Genomic DNA, 24,866 nt, shown 5'->3' on the forward strand with positions numbered 1-24,866 from the left:
TCCGGCGTGGGACTGGTCTGGAACTTCTGTGAAAGGCAGCTAAAACTGAACAGAAGAACGTTATTGTTCAACCTTGACCTGGACCTGTTTTACCGTATCCCGACTGTCTGGTTCAATCCAAAATGTGATTTTTACCTGCGCCAGGGCCGGTTTCATGTGCATTCCGTTGCGAATTTCCTTTAGAAACCGTGGGAGTTCCGGGTTAGGCCCACAGTCGTAAGGTGTGACTAGATGGATTTGGTGGTTTGATGGTCATTTGCGTGTCATCGTAACCCGACGTCGTGGGGCGTTGCTCATAATATCAATCACTGATTTCTCTGGTCCAGACTCGATCAATTAGAGGCCGCTGGCATGTGGCTGGAATATTCCTGAGTGCGGCGCTATGCAAAAAAACAAACAAATAGAACCTTAGCCAGCTTTAAGGACTGCATGCCATATTCACCAGTACGGCCCGGTAACTCACCCGTCAAGATCCGGGGTAGTACAGGTCTTCAGCCACCCATGCTTGCCGTAAAAAGATGACTATGCTTCTCGTAAAAGGCGACTAACGGGATCGGGTGGTCAGGCTCGCTGAGGTGGTTGATGCAAATTGCGTGGACCGATGCTCATGATATCAATCATTGGATTGTCTAGTGCATACTCGATTATTTGCAGACCATTGCTGAAATATTGCTAACTGCTGCGTCAAACAACAAACAAACAAGATACGTACAGAAAAGATTCAAATTATTATTCGATTGATCGCTCATTTCAAGACTGTTCTGTAACCGGAAGCCTGCCAATACGAATATTTGCAGCAATGTGATCTACCCAAGTACCGGAATATAATGTTGAAACACATTAAGACACATAAGACTGGTTTGTCCCTTGAACCAATTTAAGTTAGTGCTTTGTCAGCATGGCGTGACAACTCGACTACAGACAGACAAACGTGTCCACGATGCGAGAACAAACATGCCATTGATGGAACGGCTTGTCATATCGCCATTATGTCTAACTCCAATGCAACCCACTCTAAGTATTACAGTACCGCTTTTTACAAGGTTGCCAGACAAGGTTCTTAGATTCGTACATTGTATCGCTTATATCTTGATATAAGTTATCATCTGTTGACGAGCACTGTCAAAAACGAAGTCGACGAACTGTGGCTTTCTTATAAAACCTTTGATGTCTTGTCTACAGACAATTTCAATTTAGAGTTTCTTTAAACTTTCAGCTTTCCAACATCGATCATGGGAAACCATATTTATTGTCAGCAGATGTATCCATGTGTTTTTTTGCAACTAATGGAATGAATTTCAAACTTTTGTTCCGCGTTCCTTGTTTGAGATAACTGTGTGCGAGTGAGTGAGTTAGGTGTTAGCAGTATTCCAGTTATATCACGGCGTGTCAGGTTACTGTGGGATGAAAGCCTGATGTGATGCAGGTCTCGGCCGGTTACCAGTTCGGTGAAACCTACGAGCACGGGTATGGTGCTGACAAAACCCTCCCCTCTTATGTCAACCCCCTCAAAAACATTCAATTCTCCAATGCTCCATTTGATGCGATTTACTGTGGTTTGATCTGATACCAATCGCTTTTTGACGATGTAAATATTGACGCATTTAAAAGCAATAAATCTACAGTCTCGACCGATGCCAACTTAAGCCGTTTCCTATTGCAAACGTACGGGGTGTGCCAAACTCTTAACGGAAGATTTGTTAGTATGGAATATCAATCAGGTATTTACCACGCTGAAAGTAAGACTTGAATCCACCAGACTTAGCCGACATCTGATTCGAGCCACGAACTACATACTTTATCGCCGCCTGAAAACACTGCAACGACGATTGGGCTGAATGGATCTGAGAAAGAGGTCTGATTGTACCCTTGCTCTGAATAGCAGCAAGAAGGTCCTTCTCAAACAGCCTTGTTCAATCACCAGAATATATTCAACTGGGTGGCGACGACTGGACGAGGGATTGGATGCAAGTGCCAGTTTGCGTCGATTTCGGACGAGAATGCCTTTCAAATCTACTCTTTAAGGTTCCGGGGTCATTTAGGAGCAATTTGAAGGTATTTACACAACAATCGGACTCCAAATTGGGATTTTCTGCTCAATTAAAGGGCCAGGTTAGCATTTGAGGATCCAGTGTTTGAAATCCCATTCTATTGACGTCCACATCTTGAAGCGTCTCTTGATCAATGCTTAAGTGATTGACGTCTCGTTGTACGGGCGGATCGTAGGCCTACGGGCATGGCAATCCAATCGTTTTCGAATTGTATCACTTGAGGGAATACTTTTCATGTAAATTTCATTCCACCTTGAAAGTTTGACGAGGAAATACATGCAAATATATCAGTAATGACAGCTGAAGGTCCACGGCGAATTGCAGAAACATGGACCGATTAGGGCGTAATTCCATATCGGTAAAATTGAACGGTGCCGATTTGTGACGAAAACGTCTCTTAATGCTGAGCGACTCGGCGAGATATGCTATAAAATGAAAAAAACGCTGCAAATTTAATTTCGGTCCCAGAATCAATAAGGACACGTGGTGGAAGGTGAAATAATGCCCGCCTTGTTTTGCTGCGTTCAAAGATCAGGTCGAAATTGTTGCTGACGACAGGGAAGATCCAGGATCTGTCTTCTTATTAGCACTGTTGGCGTCTTTAATCTGAAGTGGTTATATTCGCCCATGTACGTTTATTTGTTATCACACTCGATTGGAAGGTTTGCCATGAAGTGGTCTCCGGTCCGCGGGCCACAGATTGAGGATCAATGTGCAGAATTATGTCCCTTAAATGCCAGGATCCGCTTGGCTTGCATTCGAATTAGATCTGTCCTGAGAGGCTCTGCGCCTCCTTTAACGGTTTTCACGACTGGGAACACCAGGAATGCGCGTTATACATTGTACCTATGTGGGAATCAAACCCGGGTCTCGGCGTGACAGGCGAACGCTACAATCACTGGACTACCCTCACTCCCTGAATATGATTGTCAAACCATATCTGAACTCGTGGCTTTCACGGACATATAACGTCCACGACCCTATTCATCACGGGTCGTATCCCAATTGCATAGATTGATGTTCATGATGTATATAGCTGAAATATTGCTGGATGCGGCTTTAAACAATTAGAAACTCAAACCTGTAATTTGTGAAAAGGTGGCTGGTTCACGAGGTGTAATTATAGAATTTGACACATCAACAGAGAACATGATTCGCCTTTGCTAAGAACCCTCGACAAACGTTGATGGCCATGTGGTCCAAACACGAGTTTACAGAAGAATTGTCAGTGTGATACAAATGTCGTGATAACGATCAGCCGTAATCCTTGTGCAAAGTGTGCTCGAGGAGATTGCTTCATTTAGGAGAACGTCTGTCGTCTGCTTGTTCAGTCTGTTGGACTTAAGTATGCTGAAGGGGGCACGGGTGGCCCAGTCGTCTAAGGCTCCGATTTCGCTGTGCAGAGTTGCGTCCCTTGGGCACGACAGAAACCTATGCTCTTGGGTTCGAATCCCGGTTCGCCCGGATTGTGTTTCTGGGTTTGTCAGCACCATACCTGTGCTTGTGGGTTTATACCAAAGTTGTAAACGTCTGAGACCTGCATCACTTGTGGCTTTCTTGTCACATTAAGCTGACAAGCGATCAAGGCTCTTTCATCCGACCCGCCTACTATGAACTCATCAAGCAATAATCACTTAATTGTTTAATTGGCTTCATGTCCCATTGACTTTCACCATGTGTCCATCGTGTTGTGACAGTGTTATATACCCTTGTTGTCAACACATTACCTATGCTATCCCACTCATATATGAAATTGTTGTTACTGTTAATCCTCCACTATTAATCCTCAAACTTACTATATATTCTGTACTATGTCCCTCATTCAGACTTGCTTGACAACGGTGAAAGGTTCTATACCGAAACGTCGCTTTTTACAGTATTAAAGAAGTTGTTATCCATAAAATTGTGTCTACCTTGTCATCCGTCAACTTCTAAGTAATGCCTATCAAACAATGTAGCTGACAAGCCGTTATATAGCTGGAATGCTGTTCAAAGCGGCGTTAAACCCAACTAACTCACTAGTATGCTAAATGAAGTTCTCCTTTTATCCCGCGGTGGTTAACGCGTTCCCTCGTCACGCTGAGCTTCAGCTGGGAAAAAGCGGCGTAAAACCATATTCGCTCACTTATTCTGACGGGGCTGCTTTTTAGGGAGACCTTCATCGCTTGTGTTTAATTAACGCTGGGCGTGATAACATTTGACAGGGCGTGATTGTCGAGATGTTGCTCTCTGCAGATTGACACAAAACTGTTTTCATAGCTGGTACCAATAATCACCATATTCGTTTGTTGCTCAACGCCGCATTCAGCAATTTTTCAGCTGTATGACAGCGGTCCGTAAATAATAGGAGTTTGAACCAGACAATTGGGATATAACACGCGTCAAACATGTCAGCGAGCCTGACCACCTGATCCCGTTAGTCGCCTCTTATTTTATAGATCTTAAAACAGTCATATTTCAAAACAGAACTGATTTTAGTTTCAATTGGTATACACACCCCATTTAAATGACCCCTGTTTTGGTAACAATTATGTACCACGATTTGGACTTAACCCCAGTTATAACAGGTTTTCATTAATGTGGCGTGTCAGTTTGATGTGGTTTGAAACCAGTGATGGGGTGTTTTAGACGTTTTTAACTTGAGACGACCAGGAAAAACGTGACACCCAATAATTATTACACAGAGATTATGGCCTACTTAGTCTTCTTGGGGGGATTCCGCGTCTAGCCCCAGTCCCTCATGGTAGCCGATCCCCTTAGGGATTCCCAGGTTAGAATAGATTCCCAAGCAACTTAGCGTGGTCGTATTAGAGGCTACAAGTGGATCGGGTGGTCAGTCTAGGTGACGGTTGACAGCGTATCCTCGAATCCCATTTGCGCGGATCGATGCTCATAACATCAATCACTAGTTTGTCTGGTCCAGGGATTAAACAACAAACAAGCAAATAAGAGCCGACTCCAGTGGGGATCGACTGGTCATGGTGTGTGTGTTTTTTGTTTGTCGCTTTAGGCACATTCAGCAATATTCCAGCTATATGACAGCGGTCTGAAGATAATCGAGTCTGGACCGGACAATCCAGTGATTGACATCATGAGCATCGACCTACGCAAATGGGATACGATAACATGCATCAACCAAGTCAGCGAGCCTGACCATCCGATCCCATTAGTCTTCACGGGTGCAATGGTGTGTGACGATTTTGATGAAACACTGTTGACTGCCGAGTTTAAAACACTCATGTTCACTCCCTCGCTTATAACACGGTGACCCACGCTGTATTACAGTCCATTAGCCTGAGTTAATTCTTGTCCCAAGAGAAGCCATATCGAGACTCGGTGTGAAGCACTACTGGTTCTAGGAGTAGATTGGTGTGGAAGTTAGGCTGCGTTACCACACAGTCAGCCTCCATGAAATCCTCTTCATCACCAGAGAGTTCAGTCGCTTTAATCATTCCTCTGTTATGGATGGCCTGGGCAGAACATCAGTCGAAGGTTGTGTTTAGTTCCTGGGAATCTTCATGGTTTGGGCACAAACTGGGAAGAATTGAAAAACATATTTCAATTCAGTCACATTGACCCGAAAATCGGAATCTTGAAACTTTGGATTACGCTGAGCTCCAAGCTTGCCCATGCTAACATACAGTCGCGATCGATCCTTCCGCTGCTTCCAACTTTTGCCTTTCGAATTAACTTTTTCTTCATCTCTATGCTTTATTGTTGTTTGATGTTAATAATTCAGCAGTCAATATGATACTTTGATGTTATTTAAACGATCGCCATTCAAGAATATTAATTTAAACGCGATCATTCTATCTCCATGCGTAATGGCTTGTGCATTTGGATGTGAGAACGTGGATTGTTTTTCTCATATTTCTTATTCCTTGAAATAACACCATAGAAGTGGATAGGGTTTATGGTACTGCTATGTCATGATATACATTTTAATCAACTTTCAAAATCTTCAAATAGTCCAACAGACTTATCTATACTTGAACTTCCGGTCTCTTGTGGAGCGCCCGCCATTCCAATTACCGCCCCGAGAGGTTTGGGGATTGTCCTGTTGGGACGCCAAATAACTGTTATTAGAAATAGACATGGTTAATATTGAGACCCATGTCAGTCATTCTGCGTCCAGCAGGGATCTTGACCAGATGACCACATTTGTCATGCGGGACTTCATGAAATCGATCACCTTAGGCCAGAAGCGCCAAACTGTGGTCGAGAAACAGCGAGAAATGACGAGCTTTGACATCGGTCCGACATATCACGCCGATACAGGACCCTTGGTTCTAATTACCAGTCGTGTGGATGGTAGTATTTGTCGATAAAGAGGCTGTTATCAAGATGTGTAAATATTTACACGCTGTTAGGAGCTATGATTTCTGGTACAGATATCGCGGATGAGTAGACTCATTATTGTCTGGATAAGGAAAACTGAATAAAGACTGACCTTATCCAACAGTGGAATGTTTCAATCCTCAGAGAGGTCCAAGGTCATAGATCCTACAGTTTTAACTGTGCTTTTAATCTCGACACGTGTCTTCCGGAAAAATACTTGGTGTGTAACGAGTTCAAATATTGGTGCAATCCGGCAGACACATTTCTCTTTGGGCGGTGATTTAGTGAGATTTCCACCCAGGGACCATCAATTAGAAATACTCAAATGGCTGAGAGTTGATTATTTATGGCAATCAATACCCTCAGCCAACTCGACTTTTAATCAAGTCTCTTGAAGTAACGACATGCATTGACGTGTATATAATTGGTCTGGGATTGGAGACAAACTAGCCGAGTGTAACTACCTATTATAATGGCCTGTATAACAAACGTCATCACGCAGCGACAATGATGTCGGAGGGTCTTAACAACGTCCACAATGCTCACTGTTGTCATCGTTTCTTTATTACGTCTACTGGCATTATACCGTGTCCTCGTTATAAAGCCACTATTCAGTAACACTAATAAAACAAGGGTATTGATTATACTGCACGCCGTCGACTCAGCACTTTAGTAATGGTGGTTGGCTATGGGTTTGCTCGGTCGGGTGAAACACCAAGTGGGAGATTAACGACATGATTTCTCTGTGAGCAAGCCCGACAGGTAATTCCTAGATGATAACGAAACACGCGGGGGACGGTGTTGCAAACACAGTCTTATCACTTTTAATGTGTTGTCGGAAACCGTTAAGGCGTTGTCAGTCCCATTTGCCTCACAAACGTAGTCCGGTGGTCGAGGAGGTCGCTCGTTGAACTTAAAACCATGTTTGGTTCTCATATTATACAGATTTGGAAATAAAAATATCAGAATACTCTACAAGTCTCCAATTTTTGCATGTTGTTTGTTTGTATTGTTTTCTGACGCCACGCTCAGCAATATTCCAGCTATATGACGGCGGTCTGTAAATAATCGAGACAGTCCAGTGATTGACATCATGAGCATCGATCATACAATTAGGATACGATGACATTCATTAACCAAGTCAGCGAGACTGATCGCCTGATCCCGTTAGTCGCCTCTTGCGACAAGCATGGGTTGCTGAATTACCAGTTCTAACCCGGATCTGCACGGGTACTTTGGAATGTTTATCCAGGCTGAAAATGGAGAGATTCTCAAAGCCCCTTTCTATTACGTAGTAAAGGCCAATTAAGAGATTTTAGAGATTAAATATCAGTCTAGGTCTCTACATTGGATATTGTTCGAAGCAATCCCTTGGTATCATTGATGGTATTATTGATGATGATATTAAAAACAATTTTTTTCACTGGAGCTCCGTTCCCAGTGATATTGTCCGGATTAGTAATTATTGGAATCGAGACTCATAAGTAAACCCTCTGTAAATATGGACTTTCCAAACTGTTTGAATGCCGAGTATCCGGAATAACAAGGTCCTGCAATATATCACTGCCTTAGTTCCATGTTCGATTGTGTTTCTAGGTTTGTCAGCACCAGACCCGTGTTCGTGGGTTTCACCAAGGAGGTAAAAGTTTGGGACCTGCATCACTTCTGGCGTTCCTCCCAAATTAAGCTGACATGTTGTGATAGAACTGGAATACTGTTCAAAGCGGCGTTAAACCAGCGCAGTCACACACTACACATCCAGTGTTCTCGCTGAATAAGTAACATCTTCTGCTTACAAGGACGACAACAACGTTTCTTCCTTTGAGCATTTCGCAAATGTCTGTAAGAACACAGTGAGAACTGCAAACAGAACCTGTCATGATCCATATCTCGTTGCCACACTTATCGGTATAATTGATTGCCTCTGGCATTTGACGTGGTGGAAATTCTCAAGAACATTTCATGTACTCTCATGAGAACATCGACACAACAAAAAAGTGGCGATTTCAGAAATCAATTTTTTAAACCCATGTCTTCAATCCATGTTCTCGGGATCTTTAGAAATCGGTCTTCTCGCGTACACCAAACCAGATCAGTAAATCTTCATAAGAAATTCTCAGATGATTGTGGAAGCCAATTTTGAACCTACTGGAAACTGCGATTCTCAAATGCGCAGAAAAAGTCGGAAACTGGTGCGAACATTGAACAGTACTACCAATACTAGTTGTCACTGTCACGAGTATGCAGACAACCTAAGTTATACATAATTCGTCTATGCCAAGTAACTCGAGAAGGAGCTAAGAGGGGGATCAATGTAAAAATAAGTTTACGAACCGAAAGAAACGTTCAATGATGCATAATCATGAAATAGAACGTTTTGAAATGACGTATGACGTTCATGAGCCTTCCAGTCGAACACGCCTCAAAGCCAGTGGTGTCGTCATGATTTGCACCAACTTCACCGAGGCCGAATCAATCTTGCACCTGCAACACGATTTTTCTCGTCAAAACGTTGAGCTCACAGCTGTGTCTTTCAACACTGTTCAAGTCAATATGAATATTTTGTCGTGATTCAGGTGTGATTGAACCGTAAAAGATTTCACGCAATCTTCAGAAAGTAGAAACATGTAACTTACTTCATATTCATGAAAACAACAATAGTAATTGTCATGGATACACACAAAAACAACAATAGTAACTGTTATGGATATATATATATCGAATAATAGGATAAAGGCATTTTAAGTATGACATCAGAAGCGAATATATTGACGAAAATTGTTATTTGCGTTGACAGTTTACGAAGTGAGAATAAATCTAGCCAAAGTGACATTTACCTTGTTAAGTCCATTAGCTACTGCTGCCAAGTTTAGATTGAGAATTGTTATTTGATTTGAATTGATCAGGTGTCATGTGGGACTCTGTTGGCTTGTAAAATGGTCTCTTGAGAGACTGTCAGTGGCCGCTTGATCTTATAACCCACTCACGAGACATGTTGATTGAATCTTTAAACTGATTCCTTCTACTTAGTTCAGAAGCCCCGTTAGAAAGGTCACCTTGGGCCCATAAAGGTAGCGTGGGTCACCTAATGCTCGCATAGGACGCAGGAAGGTCGCGTTACGTCAAATTGGACACAGGAAGGTCGTATTGTGTCACATAGTATGCCTAAAGGTCGCAGTGGGTCACATAGCACGCCTGAAGGTCGCATTGGATAACCGTAGGACGCCTGAAGGTTGTATTGGGTCGCATTGGGTCACATAGGACGCCTGAAGGTCGCAGTGGGTTACATAGGACGTCTGAAGGTCGTTTTGGGTCACATAGGACGTCTAAAGGTCGTTTTGGGTCACATAGGACGTCTGAAGGTCGCATTGGGTCACATAGGACGTCTGAAGGTCGTTTTGGGTCACATAGGTCGCATTGGGTCACATAGGACGTCTGAAGGTCGCATTGAGTCACAGGGGACGTCTGAAGGTCGTTTTGGGTCACATATGTCGCCTGAAGGTCTCATTGGGTCACATAGGGACGCCTGAAGGTCGCATTGGGTTACATAGGACGTCTGAAGGTCGTTTTGGGTCACATAGGACGTCTGAAGGTCGTTTTGGGTCACATAGGACATCTGAAGGTCGTTTTGGGTCACATAGGACGCCTGAAGGTTGCATTGGGTTACATAGGACGCCTGAAGGTTGCATTGGGTCACACGGGGCGCCTGAAGGTCGCATTGGGTCACATAGGTCGCATTGGATCACATAGGACACCTTAAGGTCGCATTGGGTTACATAGGACGCCTAAAGGTCGCATTGGGTCACACAGGACGCCTGAAGGTCGCATTGGGTCACACAGGGCGCCTGAAGGTCGCATTGGGTCACACAGGGCGCCTGAAGGTCGCATTGGGTCACACAGGACGCCTGAAGGTCGCATTGGGTCACAGACGCATGGAGGTCGCATTCGGGTCAGAAATGCGCATTTGGTCCCATCGGATCACAAAAGTCACATGGTTTGCACAGGGTCACGGGGCACGCCGTTGGAATCACACAGGTAGTGAACGATCTGTTGAAATAATATTTCTGTCTGGGGAAGACCGGTGTGTTATAACTGTATTGGCGGTGTCTGATTACATCATGCGACGTCTTTGTCAAGCCGATGATACCAGGTAATAACGGTTGTTTGTACAGATGCCGTAGACGTGATGTGTCTTATACTGTCATTACTGGGATCACCTTATGCGCCCAAGTAAGAAGATCCGATTTATGAAATCACGTTAAAGGTCCAACGCCGTTCATGAAGGCAGTACTTTTCCTACCTTTAGATAGGTAGCCTTGTGGTTCACGCGTTGACGGGTTGCGCCGATGACCCGGTTTTGTTCACTTCTTTGGAATGGTGTCCTCTGTCTTGTGTGACATCTTGTGTGATATTGGTTGACTGTTGCAAAAACACAACTAACTCGTAGTGTGGTATAATTTAGTTGTTTAATATTTTCCTTCTTTCCAGCCGTGACGATCCGGGGTAGATTAGGTCTTCAGCAACCCATGCTTGCCGTAAAAGGCGACGAAGCTTGTCGTAAGAGGCGACTAACGGGATCAGGTGGTCAGACTCGCTGACTTGGTTCATGCATGTCATCGATCCCAATTGCGTGGATCGATGCTCATGATATCAATCACTGGAATGTCTGGTCGATTATTTACAGACCGCCGTCATACAGCTGGAATATTGCTGAGGCCGGCGTTAAACAGCAAACCAACCAACCAATCCTGCTTTCCGTATGTCCATGTGGGGATTCCGGTGCAGGATACGTCCCGAGTACTTGATGCTAACGGTAATTGTCGACGATGTTACAGTATAAGTAATCCACGGGTCTCGAAGGGGGCATGAGTTGAGGGCACAGCTACTGCACTGCCTATTATATTGCAGGTATGTCTTATGCATGGTTGCTTTGGTCCGAACCGATAAGAACACCACAGTCAGGCATGTTTCAACTTCTTTCAGGAACACGTTCACAGCTGAATCCGTTATTTGTGCCCGGATCCGCTGATAGTAGGTTTGAATCCCAGACGCAGATTGTGATCTCAGCACGGACCACGTGTGGGTTTGACCAAGGAATGAACATCCTCGAAGAGCATCACTTCCCAACAAGTGACACACTCCATATCGGGGGCACGGGTGGCCCAGTCGTCTAAGGCGCCGCGATTCCATGTGCAGAGTTGCGTCCCTTGGGCACGTTAGAACCTATGATTGTGGGTTCGAATCCCGGTTCGCCCCGATTATGTTTTTAGGTTTGTCAGCACCATACCCGTGCTCGTGGGGTTTCATCGAAGTGGTAAACGTCTTAGACCTGCATCACTTCGGGCTTTCCTCCCACATTAAGCTGACACGCCGTGATACAGCTGGAATAATGTTAAAAACAGCGTTAAAACCCAACTCACTCACTCACTCAACCCCATATCCGTGCACGTGGGTTAAGACCTGCATCAGTTGCGTCCCTTAGGTCTGCCAGGAGCCTGTGGTCATGGGTTCGAATTCCTGTTATGACCCCTGCTCGGTTGTTCACCATAATGAAACTCCTCTCACATCAAACTGACCATAGCTGAAATATTTTTAAAATGACATGGATGACATACTTTGCCCCTAATAGAAACTGCGCATACTTCGCATATATTTCTCGCACATCAAATCAGAGTAAAAATCGATTTGCCTAAAGTAAGTCCCTTCAGATGAATACCATGGTAATTCTTGGATAAGATCCTTTCCTGTCAACTCCTGGGATGTATAACTCTTTAAGCAGGTATCATGATAGCACGGTCATTGAGCAGTCCAGACGGTATGTTGATCAAGACATCATGTTCTATTATGGCGGAACTCCAAATCCTGTTAGGAATATCAGAAACTCGTCTGGTGGAGATTCAATAATAACGGTTTAAGGTCAGTAAGGCAGTCTCACGTCGATGACAGCTTAGACAGCTGGATGTCCGATCTGTGTAAATGAGACGAGGGTTATGATTGCAGATGAAGACTGAAGCTTAGACCGATCAGCTGGGCAGGTTTTGGACATTCATATCGGCGTTCCTTTAGAGGTCCGTCCGTCCACCTACAGTGACCCTTATAGGCACGTGTGGTTAGCATGTACGCGATGACGATATTGAGATCAATGATATTAATTTAGATGTTCGATTGTGACAGGGATTATTTCTGAACCTTTATACACCTCTGGCCGTGTGTGAGTTAACGCCACTTTGGTGTTTGTTTGTTTGTTTGTTTGTTGTTTAACGCTGCAATATTCCAGCTATATGACGGCGGTTTGTGAATAATGGAGTATGGACCAGACAATCCAGTGATTGATATCATGAGCATTGATCAACGTAGTTGGGGTACGATGACATGCATGAACCAAGTCAGCGAGCCTGACCACCCGATACCGTTAGTCGCCTCTTACGACAAGCATAGTCGCCTTTTACGGCAAGCATGAGCTGCTGAAGACCTATTCTACCCCGGATCTTCACGGGTCAACGCCGCTTTGAACAGTATTCCTGTTAAACCACGACCTGTCAGATTGATGTGGTTGAAAGCCTGAAGTGATGCAGGTCTTAGACGTTCAGCGCTTCGGTGAGATCGACGAACAGGGTATGGTGGTGAGACACCAAGAACCATAATCAGGTCGAACCGGGATTCGAACCCACGAGCGTGTTTTTGCACGCAACACTGCAAAGAGGATGGCGGCCCCATGGACCACTGTACCACGTGTCGTGACTGGGGTACTAGCTGATTGGATATGTTGTTCTCTGACGACTCTGGTCGATGCTAATATCATGTGATTTGGGTGGTCCACCACCGCAGTGTTGGTCAGTATTCCCGACGAAGTGAGTTCATCACTGATTTATCTTCTCAAGATGGGATGCATAAGGACTGGTCTGCTCGGACCGTACTGTGACTGAGTAGGATATTCATGTTAAAACTATGACATTGTGTCTCAGTGGGCTAGCACAAGAAGATGGACATTTAACTTTTGAAAGCAACCACCCCCCCCCACCCCCCCCCCCCCCCCCACCCCCACACACACACACACACAAACACACACACACACATACACGTGCATGAACATCGCCATGTGAGTACAAAAACCTTGAACACGACGTTAAACCCGAATTTCACCTCGCCTCACGTCCCGACACATGCGTCCAAAAGCATTAGAACCAGCGATAGCGTACGTGAACACTGATTCCTGGTTAAATGATAAGGACATATGCGTATTTTCTACGACAGCCTCGGGAGATGGGATGACTGAAGTTCTTTGAACCTATCCCACCGAGCCAGCGTTGATCGATGGTGTACTCGTCACGAGATGACACCTGACACACGCTATAGACTGGCTCCCAGTCCTCCTGTCAGCCGACATCCATCAGCAGCCTCCTCACTCGTCAAAACTCGAGTTTAATTTGGGTGATCCCTGCGTTGTCTGTGGACTTTCAAGTACAGCTTGAAATAGCGGCGTCACCCGAGTTCAAACGTATTCCTGAAGCAGCGGTTATCAGGCATGGCGGATGATTTCATAGTTGGGTGACAATTCGACAAGGCATTAAATAGCCGCCATTACTTTCGATATTTAACGAAAACGAGGCTGCATTATGCCCCGACATCAAAGGGGACGAAACTCTTTGTGTCCCTTAGCTGTCGATGAGACTAACTCCCTCCCAGCGCGTGGCACCTTGGTTACCCTCCCGGTATCAGTGCTCCCACCAATGCGGAAGAATCTTGGGGGTTGGTGGGGGTGGGGTAGGGGGTGGGGGCACGGGTGGCCCAGTCGTCTAAGGCGCCGCGATTCGCTTTGCAGATTTGGTGTAAATAATCCCTGTCACAATCGAATATCAAAATTAATATCATTAATCTGAATATCGTCATCACGTTTAGCTCACTTTCGCCCTCAACTGTACATAGATTCCGAAACACTCCGGGTCACACTCGAGGCTCAAAAGTGATGTCATTAACTTTGGATATCGTTATCTGGTATATATTGAGCACGTGTTTGGTATATATTCCTGTAAGTAATAAATCGATAAAATTAATCTACCGGTGCGTTTTTGTAGACTTGTAATTAAGTTTCCCGTAGACTGATATGGCGATGTAAGAGATCAGTAATGCATGTCTTACTGCGCTCTGTAGGACTCTCGTCGATTAATGCCGCAGCAGGACAGACCTCCTACTTTCCTATGTCTGACATTATTGTGGATCAGGTGGTGACAATGGCTACCAGAGAATGCAGCAGTCAGCTGTGGCGTCACGTATGATGTGGGGTTGATTCAGAAGCTGGAACATGTTTATTGATGTGTGACACGCACCAACACAGAAGGCAATGCACATGCCCCCCAAGAGGAAGACGTGTCAGCTGTCTTTTAGGACGTGATTAGACAGCTCAATCCTTGATGTACAGACCTGACGGGATTGGGGGCACTGGTAGTATGCTGAAGCAGGGCAGTGGGGGCACTGGTAGGATGCTGAAGCAGGGCAGTGGGGGTACTGGTAGGATGCTGAAGGAGGGCAGTGGGGGCACTGGTAGGGAGGGTAAGGAAGGCAGTAGGGGCACTGGTAGGATGCTGAAGGAGGGCAGTAGGGGCACTGGTAGGATGCTGAAGGAGGGCAGTGGGGGCACTGGTAGGGAGGGGAAGGAAGGCAGTAGGGACACTGATAGGTTGCTGAAGGAGGGCAGTGGGGGTACTGGTAGGGAGGGTAAGGAAGGCAATAGGGGCACTGGTAGGATGCTGAAGGAGGGCAGTGGGGGCACTGGTAGGGAGGTGAAGGAAAGCAGTGGGGGCACTGGTAGGGAGGTGAAGGAGGCCAGTAGGGACACTAGTAGGATGCTGAAGGAAGGCAGTAGGGACACTGGTAGGTTGCTGAAGGAGGGCAGTGGGGGCACTGGTAGGGAGGTGAAGGAAGGCAGTAGGGGCACTGGTAGGATGCTGAAGGAGGGCAGTGGGGGCACTGGTAGGGAGGTGAAGGAAGGCAGTAGGGGCACTGGTAGGGAGGTGAAGGAGGGCAGTGGGGGCACTGGTAGGGTGCTGAAGGAGGGCAGTAGGGGCACTGGTAGGGAGGTGAAGGAAGGCAGTAGGGGCACTGGTAGGATGCTGAAGGAGGGCAGTAGGGGCACTGGTAGGGAGGTGAAGGAAGGCAGTAGGGGCACTGGTAGGGAGGTGAAGGAGGGCAGTGGGGGCACTGGTAGGGAGGTGAAGGAGGGCAGTGGGGGCACTGGTAGGGAGGTGAAGGAGGGCAGTGGGGGCACTGGTAGGGAGGTGAAGGAGGGCAGTGGGGGCACTGGTAGGGAGGTGAAGGAGGGCAGTGGGGGTACTGGTAGGGAGGTGAAGGAGGGCAGTGGGGGTACTGGTAGGGAGGGTAAGGAAGGCAATAGGGGCACTGGTAGGATGCTGAAGGAGGGCAGTGGGGGTACTGGTAGGGAGGGTAAGGAAGGCAGTAGGGGCACTGGTAGGGAGGTGAAGGAAAGCAGTGGGGGCACTGGTAGGGAGGTGAAGGAGGGCAGTAGGGACACTAGTAGGATGCTGAAGGAAGGCAGTAGGGACACTGGTAGGTTGCTGAAGGAGGGCAGTGGGGGCACTGGTAGGGAGGTGAAGGAAGGCAGTAGGGGCACTGGTAGGATGCTGAAGGAGGGCAGTAGGGGCACTGGTAGGGAGGTGAAGGAAGGCAGTAGGGGCACTGGTAGGGAGGTGAAGGAGGGCAGTGGGGGCACTGGTAGGATGCTGAAGGAGGGCAGTAGGGGCACTGGTAGGGAGGTGAAGGAAGGCAGTAGGGGCACTGGTAGGATGCTGAAGGAGGGCAGTAGGGGCACTGGTAGGGAGGTGAAGGAAGGCAGTAGGGGCACTGGTAGGGAGGTGAAGGAGGGCAGTGGGGGCACTGGTAGGGAGGTGAAGGAGGGCAGTGGGGGAACTGGTAGGGAGGTGAAGGAGGGCAGTGGGGGCACTGGTAGGGAGGTGAAGGAGGGCAGTGGGGGCACTGGTAGGGAGGTGAAGGAGGGCAGTGGGGGTACTGGTAGGGAGGTGGGCAGTGGGGGTACTGGTAGGGAGGTGAAGGAGGGCAGTGGGGGCACTGGTAGGGAGGTGAAGGAGGGCAGTGGTGGCACTGGTAGGGATGTAAAGGAAGGCAATGGGGATACTGGTAGGTTGCTGAAGAAGGGCAGTAGGGACACTAGTAGGATGCTGAAGGAAGGTAAGGACTCTAGTAGGATGCTGAAGGAGGGCAGTGGGGGTACTGGTAGGGAGGGTAAGGAAGGCAGTAGGGGCACTGGTAGGGAGGTGAAGGAAAGCAGTGGGGGCACTGGTAGGGATGTGAAGGAGGGCAGTAGGGACACTAGTAGGATGCTGAAGGAAGGTAAGGACTCTAGTAGGATGCTGAAGGAGGGCAGTGGGGGTACTGGTAGGGAGGGTAAGGAAGGCAGTAGGGGCACTGGTAGGGAGGTGAAGGAAAGCAGTGGGGGCACTGGTAGGGAGGTGAAGGAAGGCAGTAGGGGCACTGGTAGGGAGGTGAAGGAGGGCAGTAGGGACACTGGTAGGGAGGTGAAGGAAGGCAGTAGGGACACTGGTAGGTTGCTGAAGGAGGGCAGTGGGGGCACTGGTAGGGAGGTGAAGGAAGGCAGTAGGGGCACTGGTAGGATGCTGAAGGAGGGCAGTAGGGGCACTGGTAGGGAGGTGAAGGAAGGCAGTAGGGGCACTGGTAGGGAGGTGAAGGAGGGCAGTGGGGGCACTGGTAGGATGCTGAAGGAGGGCAGTAGGGGCACTGGTAGGGAGGTGAAGGAAGGCAGTAGGGGCACTGGTAGGATACTGAAGGAGGGCAGTAGGGGCACTGGTAGGGAGGTGAAGGAAGGCAGTAGGGACACTGGTAGGGAGGTGAAGGAGGGCAGTGGGGGCACTGGTAGGGAGGTGAAGGAGGGCAGTGGGGGCACTGGTAGGGAGGTGAAGGAGGGCAGTGGGGGCACTGGTAGGGAGGTGGGGAGTGGGGGCACTGGTAGGGAGGTGAAGGAGGGCAGTAGGGGCACTGGTAGGGAGGTGAAGGAGGGCAGTGGTGGCACTGGTAGGGATGTGAAGGAAGGCAATGGGGATACTGGTAGGTTGCTGAAGAAGGGCAGTAGGGGCACTAGTAGGATGCTGAAGGAAGGTAAGGACTCTAGTAGGATGCTGAAGGAGGGCAGTGGGGGCACTGGTAGGGAGGTGAAGGAAGGCAGTAGGGGCACTGGTAGGGAGGTGAAGGAGGGCAGTAGCAATATTCCAGCGATATCACGGCGGGGGACACCAGAAATGGGCTTCACACATTGTACCCATGTCGGGAATCGAACCCGGGTCTTCGGCGTGATGAGCGAACGCTTTAACCACTAGGCTACCGGACCGCCCCGGGAGGTGAATGAAGGCAGTGGGGGCACTGGTAGGGAGGTGAATGAAGGCAGTGGGGGCACTGGTAGGGAGGTGAATGAAGGCAGTGGGGGCACTGGTAGGGAGGTAAAGGAGGGCAGTGGGGGCACTGGTAGGGAGGTGAAGGAAGGCAGTAGGGGCACTGGTAGGTAGGTGAGGGAAGGCAGTAGGGGCACTGGTAGGGAGGTGAATAAGGGCAGTAGGGGCACTGGTAGGGAGGTGAAGGAAGGCACTAGGGGCACTGGTAGGATGCTGCAGGAAGGCAGTGGGGGCACAGGTGGGATGCTGAAGGAGGGCAGTACGGGCACTGGTAGGTTGCTGATGGAGGGCAGTGGGGACACTGTTAGGTAGGGGAAGGAAGGCAGTGGGGGCACAGGTGGGATGCTGAAGGAGGGCAGTGACAGGGCCTAACCGGTCTCAGACCAGCACGATTCGCTCCCTTCGGCTACTTTCAGAGGAGACGCATGCCTTCCTTGTCATTGAGCGCCAGTTTGTTCTGTCCTCAGCGCAAGTCTCAAGATCTCTCTGTGAGGTGCTTAGGTACTTGAGGCTGTCTTTCACGCTGTCCTCATGTCTCTTCTTCGGTCTCCCGTGGTTCCTTTGGCCCTGTGATAGAACTTCTCAGAGGGTCTGACGTGGCAGGTGGGGGAAATATCCATGCTGCGACGGGCTTTGAAGAACACGGTCTCGATACTAAGTCAATGTGCGTCCAGACCAAAATGACACAGCCAAGTGCACATTTCTTGCTATTTTTATTTTTTTCATTGCCGCATCCAGCAGCATTCAAGCTTTATGGCAAAGGCCTGTAAATAATCGAGTCTGGACCAGAAGATCCAGTGATCGGTACTGCAAGCAAAGATCCACGCCGACGTGGTACGAATACACACCATCAAACAAAGTCACCGAGCCTGACCACCCGATGCGACCAGCATAGGTTCCTGGGTACATATTCCAACCCGGAATCCGACTGACTGAATGAAATGTGAATATTTATTATTCCATACAAATATTGGCATAGTATTGCTTTGTCTCGAAGTCAGAGGCTGGCGTTCATCTTTTCTAATATATCGGTTCCAAGTCACCGAGGGACATATTAAACTTACGTAAACATTAAAAATACTAAATACAGTTGATGTCCATGTCCTTGACGTTGTTGCTTATCAGCTGTTGACTATCAGCTGTTGACGGACTGTTTGTTGAAAATATCGGTGGGCGATGGCCTCGCTTAACAGATCGTGTTTCCAATCACTGTTGGATTTGACAAAAAGGTTGCAACGTAAGATGACATGAATAGCTCTGATAAACTTATATAGTCATGTCCAAGAGACAAGAAGTCGCCGTTTCTGTAAGATCAAATGTCCTCAAGAGGATGAAATATGTATCTGTTGACTTGCAGAGAAATAGAACGTTTCCTTTGACAGTCCTCTGTGGGGGTCGCGGGTCGCGGGTCGCGGGTCGAAATTGTTTGTCGCACGAGGAGACGTAATGGATCGGGGTGACGTGGTTGATGCGTGTCATCGTATCTCAGTTACGTAGATCTGTGCTCATGATGTCAACCACTGGATTGTCTAGTCCAGATTCGATTATTTACAGACCGCCGTCATATTGATGCTGAATGCGACGTTTGTCAGCAAACAAACAAACAAACTAACTAACTACCGAATAAAATAACAGTAAGTATCCTTGTCCGTAGATTTAACGGTGATACTATGAGACATTATCTGCGGAGGCTGGTTGATCAGGTGTAAAATCTTAAGATGTTTGTAGATCTTTTAATTTGACGTTGACTCCCTCACTTATACATCTACGGGGGAAGTTTTTCTTTTAGTCATTTGGTCACCGACGAATTCGATGTTGTGTCCAAGCAGTCCTAAAAATAGTTACGTTTCCTTTTACCTTTAATTTCCCTAACATCACTGGCATCGCTCCATTTGATTCAATATCGATTCAACCTTAAAATAGCTTTTTGTGGCAAGACTAACACATAAACTATGGCCCTTCCCCCACCTACTCTTAAAACAATATTAGTTTTATGTTGTTGTTTGCATTTTTCGGTTGCAGTTGCGCATTTTAAAAATTATTTGTTTGTGTAACCTGCCCTTACGGCCAGCAAAAACTGTGAAGTTTTATAACGCTACACTGACGTTCATTAAGTAAATGAAGAAGTTGGGACTATTCAGTATTGAAAATCGAGATAAAAATTACAATTACAATTACAATTCGACGTACATATCCTTTCCGTTGAGAAAAGTGATTTTGTATTGGGGCCTCACCGCAGTCAAAGTAATTTACTCCACATTACGATTGAGTAACATATTGCTTTAAGACATGTCAAGGGTTATGCTCGATTGTGGAGATATGATTGAAGAGCCTGAGGATCAATTATACAGTAAGTCCTATTACATCCTCGGCTGTATCTTGTTGGCCAGATGTTCCCATTATCCGGCTCCTTCCATCGTGTCCTCTGTGGCTGCATCCAATCACACATACCTAAGCCCTATTACGCAGAGGTCTATACCGTGTAGGCTTACCATCCGCCAGTAACCAAAGTTAAATCGCCAGGTCAGGCGAGCACCGACATCCAAATGCCCCAGATCCCTTCCTCGTCGTATTGACATGACATACGGGCAGAGGGTGATCAAATCCCTACCACCTTCAAAATCCTCAAAGCGGATTCGGCCACTGGTCTAATCTCCAAACCTCGGTCCGTTATTGATCCTTCTTCTATCGTCGGCGAACCTTTGAGTCGATCGCTCCTCGGAGGGTACTCGCTGACTGCCGCCATTGTCCCGTTTCATCATACGTTGAGATTACCAGGTGGATTTACAGCCAGTGAGGTTGTTATTATTGAATACTTGCGATTTATAGAGCAAATGGAGTTAATATAACAGAGTCTTGATGCAGAGGGGAGTTCGCCAAGGCGATTACTTGAGAGCCTTCTTAATCGCCTCTTCCTCGTAATGATGGCACAGTCGTCAGGCACGTGAGCGTTCGGCGCCCAACAAAAGTCCATTACCGCTCACGACTTGTAGAATGTACTCTAATGTTTATGAAGAAGAAAAACACGTATGCGACTGGTATACAAGGATATGACAACTTGTGTGGAAGTCAATTCTGCCGTACACTGCTTTCGGCGCGTATATCTTTCCATATGACATAACATCAATACATCGGATACGGTTGAAAGAGCAATAAGAAGAAGAGATCAATTGGCTGTGGTTTCAACACCGATGTCCATTAAAGCTGCGACTGGTGAAAAGCCAGTCAACATGGCATAATGCGAAAACTTCGTGAGTTCGTTGATCTACGTCAGATTGGCTGGCCTAATACCTTCACGGGAGACATGTTCTTTGTAAGATGGCAAGGCAGACCTGTCTGGCTGTCTTTGAGGCGGTATACACGATGATACACAGCCCCAGGGCCTTGTGTTCACGGGAACTGAAGTACTTAGGGTCTACCGCATGATACATATAAGGCTGGATGTATAGAATAAGTTTGGGAATGGTCGATGAAGCTGAGAATCATTGCTGCGTCTGGTACTGCTCAAGCTATAGATCAACTCAATGGTTGGCATGGATGTCTTGTAGTTCAGAGTATCTGTCAGACGAAGGTAGTTTATTTGGGCAAATGAGCAAGCTGGACAGTTGAATTAGCACTGGGTCACTTATTATGTCATGCAATGCGCATGATCTTTCACTTTTTACCGTTATTCAGTGAGTCGGATGAATCGGACACTCGTGTTTCTTCCCCCTAGGTTGTTCAAATATACTTATACAGTGAAGTTTATGTGTGTTCAGCTTCCTAATTGACCCTTGCGATTCCGGTAGAACTGCCCCCTTTGCACATTGCTTGTCGTAATAGAGACGCTTTTGGCAATTTGAACTTTAAAATTAATCTAAGCACCAGTAGATTTCACCCTGAACCCCATGAGCCATAAAAACATAAAATACTGATAACTCATTTCGTCTGATCTATAATATATGTATTTTTGGAGGTTCAATGACCTATTCACGCACACAAAAGTTCCCAGTTAAATGCGTGAATGGTTTTGCACCACTTTTTTCAATATTTCAGCAATATCACGGTGGAGGACGCATGAGATAGGCTTCACGCACTGTACCCATGTGGGAACGAACCCGGACCTTTTGGCGTGACGAACGAACGAACGAACGCACGAACGAACGAACGAACGAACGCTTCAGCCAGTAGTCTACCCTGCCACCCCACCAATGGTTAGATGAGTACAGGGTGTTTCATGAATAACATGTCATCCCCGTATGATTGTTAGAGCCGAATAAAGAGGATTGGGTTGTCATTATGTGTGATCGGGGTTAGTGGGTGTGTCCCGACTGCGTGGAATGTTGCTCATGATATCAGCTCCTGGTTTGCCTGGTTCAGGAATACTTACAGTCTGGGTGCATAACATAACATTCACTCATAAAGATACAAACAGTTATAATAGGTCTTCAGCAACCGATGCCTGCCGTAAACGGGATCTGGGGCACGGGTGGCCCAGTCGTCTAAGGCGCCGCAATTCGCTGTGCAGAGTTGCGTCCCTTGGGCACGCCAGACACCTATGATTGTGGGTTCGAATCCCGGTTCGCCCCGATTATGTTTCTAGGTTTGTCAGCACCATACCTGTGCTCGTGGGTTTCACTGAAGTGGTAAACGTCTAAGACCTGCATCACTTCGGGCTTTCCTCCCACATTAAGTTGACACGCCGTGATATAACTGGAATACTGTTAAAAGCGACGTTAACCCCAACTCACTCACTCAGTCACGTAAACGGGATCGGGTGGTCAGGCTCGCTGACTTTGTTGATGCATGTCATCGTATCCCAATTACGTAGATCGATTCATGGTATCAAATTAATTGTCTGGTCAAGGCTCGATTATTTACAGACCGCCGTCAAAAAGCTGGAATATTGCCGATTGTGGCGTTAAACAACAACCAAATAAAAAATAAAATAATTTTCCATCTCTGTCTCTCAGTCACATGGTATGGATATCGCTGGAATTGTTCTGTTCTTAACGTAAATTAACGATCCAGAAATGAGATGACATTTTCACAAATGTTAACTTCGCAGACATCTCTATTTATAGACTTTCATAACAGTACAAATCCAATTAAAGGCTAATACGCCAAGACCAACATAGGGATGTCAAACATTGTGTTCCAGTATGCCCGTAAGGGCCGCCCCAATTAGCTCTAATGAGCTTTAAGATTTACCAAAACTCCCCTCTGTGACCAGTTCCTGTGAATAGGGTCAAATGTCCTAAAGAAGCGTTAACAATACTGGCCAGTATTATTAATAAGGTACCGTTACATCTTCTCCAGGCCATCAGCGACCTTTGCAAATTTACCTGTGTTCTTGAGAGCTCAAGGGTAAAAAACGACCATAGAGTTTCATTAAGACGTCGTTTCTTCACAAGTACCTCGAAGCCTTTGGGTCATATCAAGGATGATCTTGTATATTTTCAATATCATTTTTCGATATTTCAGATTCAATTATTTCTGCAAGTGGAATCATAGCAGAGGTTGTTTTCGTATGATCTTGTAGCGATCGATTCAGACCGCGTGCTGCACGGATGCACGGCTTGAAATGTACGCACGTGGTCGGGTTTTTTAAAGAGAGAATTTGCGATCGCGTGTTGTGTTTGTGTGTAAAACTGAACTTCAGATAGTTTTTCTGTGAGTTGAACTCTCTTTGTACTTAGAAAATCTTGTTGGTCGTTTTGGGAATTCTAACGAACATTCCCCAAATCGAAAGCTTCGGTTTTAACAGTTTCAATTTTTAATTCAACGATTTCCTCCAGGGAGATACGGTCGCAGTCTTGTACGCGTACCTCATAGTTGCCAAAATGGATTTTATTTTCTCAAAATTGTGTCACTATGGAAAATGTCCGATGCCTAGATGCCGGTAAATCTGCAGTTAAATCTTACGTTAATACGCAGATAATTCCCATAAAACGGCATAATGAACTATTGGTAGGCTTTATTTAGTTATAAGGGCACATGGTGTGGTTTTTAGAAAGGGCTTTTTATATACCATTCTGTTTAGTATCAACACCAGGCCATCTAACATCAGACCCCATTCAGCTAAATATTGATTAGGAAAACAGTATCGGCAAAAGAAAACGATGTGATGTTATTGGACGTCGTTTTAAAAATGCAATCAAATTATACGGTTTTGCGACGACTAGCTCCAATCGAAACCTAAAATCTCCAAACCTGTGCTGACTGTTTAAACGGAGATCAACTAACAAGAAATCCGCCAAATTGTCCTTTGCTGATTAAATTAAATTGCCAGCTCATATTTGCTGACCAAGCAATCTAGCTCTAACCCCCACCAACTGTACTGACCTAAGTTCGATTCAGCTACAATCTCCGTATTAGCACAGATCATTACATTGAATTTTTCTTCAAAGGCTAAAAGAATGAATTCCGCAAACACGTCAAGAATAGAAAATTTCGGTAAACCCAATTAGGATTTGTATCACTTCCCCTGGGTGCTAAATCTGTTTTAAATGTAATTTTGGATTTCTTAGGAATTTCCAATACCCTTGCGTTGTATCGGAAGGAAATGGGTTTTGAGCACCATGACTTTTTGTTCCGAAATAGCGCTAGATTGGGTATTCCTGATACGATCGCCTGGGACGGATTTTCTGTCCTTGCTTTCTAAAATGAGAGTACTTTGTGGAGGGAGCTCTATAACGTCAACACGGCTGTATTATCGAATGTTCATTTCTGCTTGCAGATATGGTATAATGAACAAAACACACGTTAAATTCAAACGTGATTGCTAATTAAAAAGAAAGTACGACACCGTTTAAGAAACACAAATAAAACAGCAGGGACAATGAAGGGAAGTCGTTGCTGGCCCAGCAACGGGAGGACTTTTTGATGCATGGGTATCTGTGACAGGTGATGTTGTTGTGTGATTAAGGGTTTTTTGACGCCTCCACCAACCATAACTCTTTGATTTTCCAAAAGTTTACGAATGCAGTGCCTGATCCTTTTATCTGTTGCCGAACTCTACGAATGTAGTGTCTGATTCTCTGTTTTTGCCGATCTCTGT

General features: G+C 46.4%; 2 protein-coding genes across 2 annotated transcripts in view; both read left to right on the forward strand.

Annotated features, from left to right (window-relative positions):
• The window catches only part of LOC139447161 (thrombospondin-1-like), an 86,494-nt gene that overhangs the window by 13,766 nt on the left and 47,862 nt on the right, over positions 1–24,866 (forward strand). The gene's annotated exons all lie outside the window — the stretch shown is intronic.
• LOC139448648 (uncharacterized PE-PGRS family protein PE_PGRS54-like) lies at positions 14,837–19,017 on the forward strand. The gene is made up of 2 exons (XM_071230209.1): positions 14,837–17,615; positions 18,953–19,017. Exons 1-2 carry the CDS (start codon positions 14,837–14,839, stop codon positions 19,015–19,017), a joined length of 2,844 nt encoding a protein of 947 aa, XP_071086310.1.

Source organism: Haliotis cracherodii, unplaced genomic scaffold (genome assembly GCF_022045235.1).
Source record: "Haliotis cracherodii isolate W230 unplaced genomic scaffold, xgHalCrac1.p SCAF_7, whole genome shotgun sequence".
Classification (NCBI taxonomy): Eukaryota; Metazoa; Mollusca; class Gastropoda; order Lepetellida; family Haliotidae; genus Haliotis; species Haliotis cracherodii.

Coding starts and splice junctions, on each gene's coding strand:
- LOC139448648 (XM_071230209.1), top strand. CDS start 14,837: ATGCTGAAGCAGGGCAGTGGGGGCACTGGTAGGATGCTGAAGCAGGGC. Junction 17,616..18,952: donor GGAAGGCAGTAGGGGCACTG/GTAGGGAGGTGA, acceptor GTTGCTTATCAG/CTGTTGACTATCAGCTGTTG.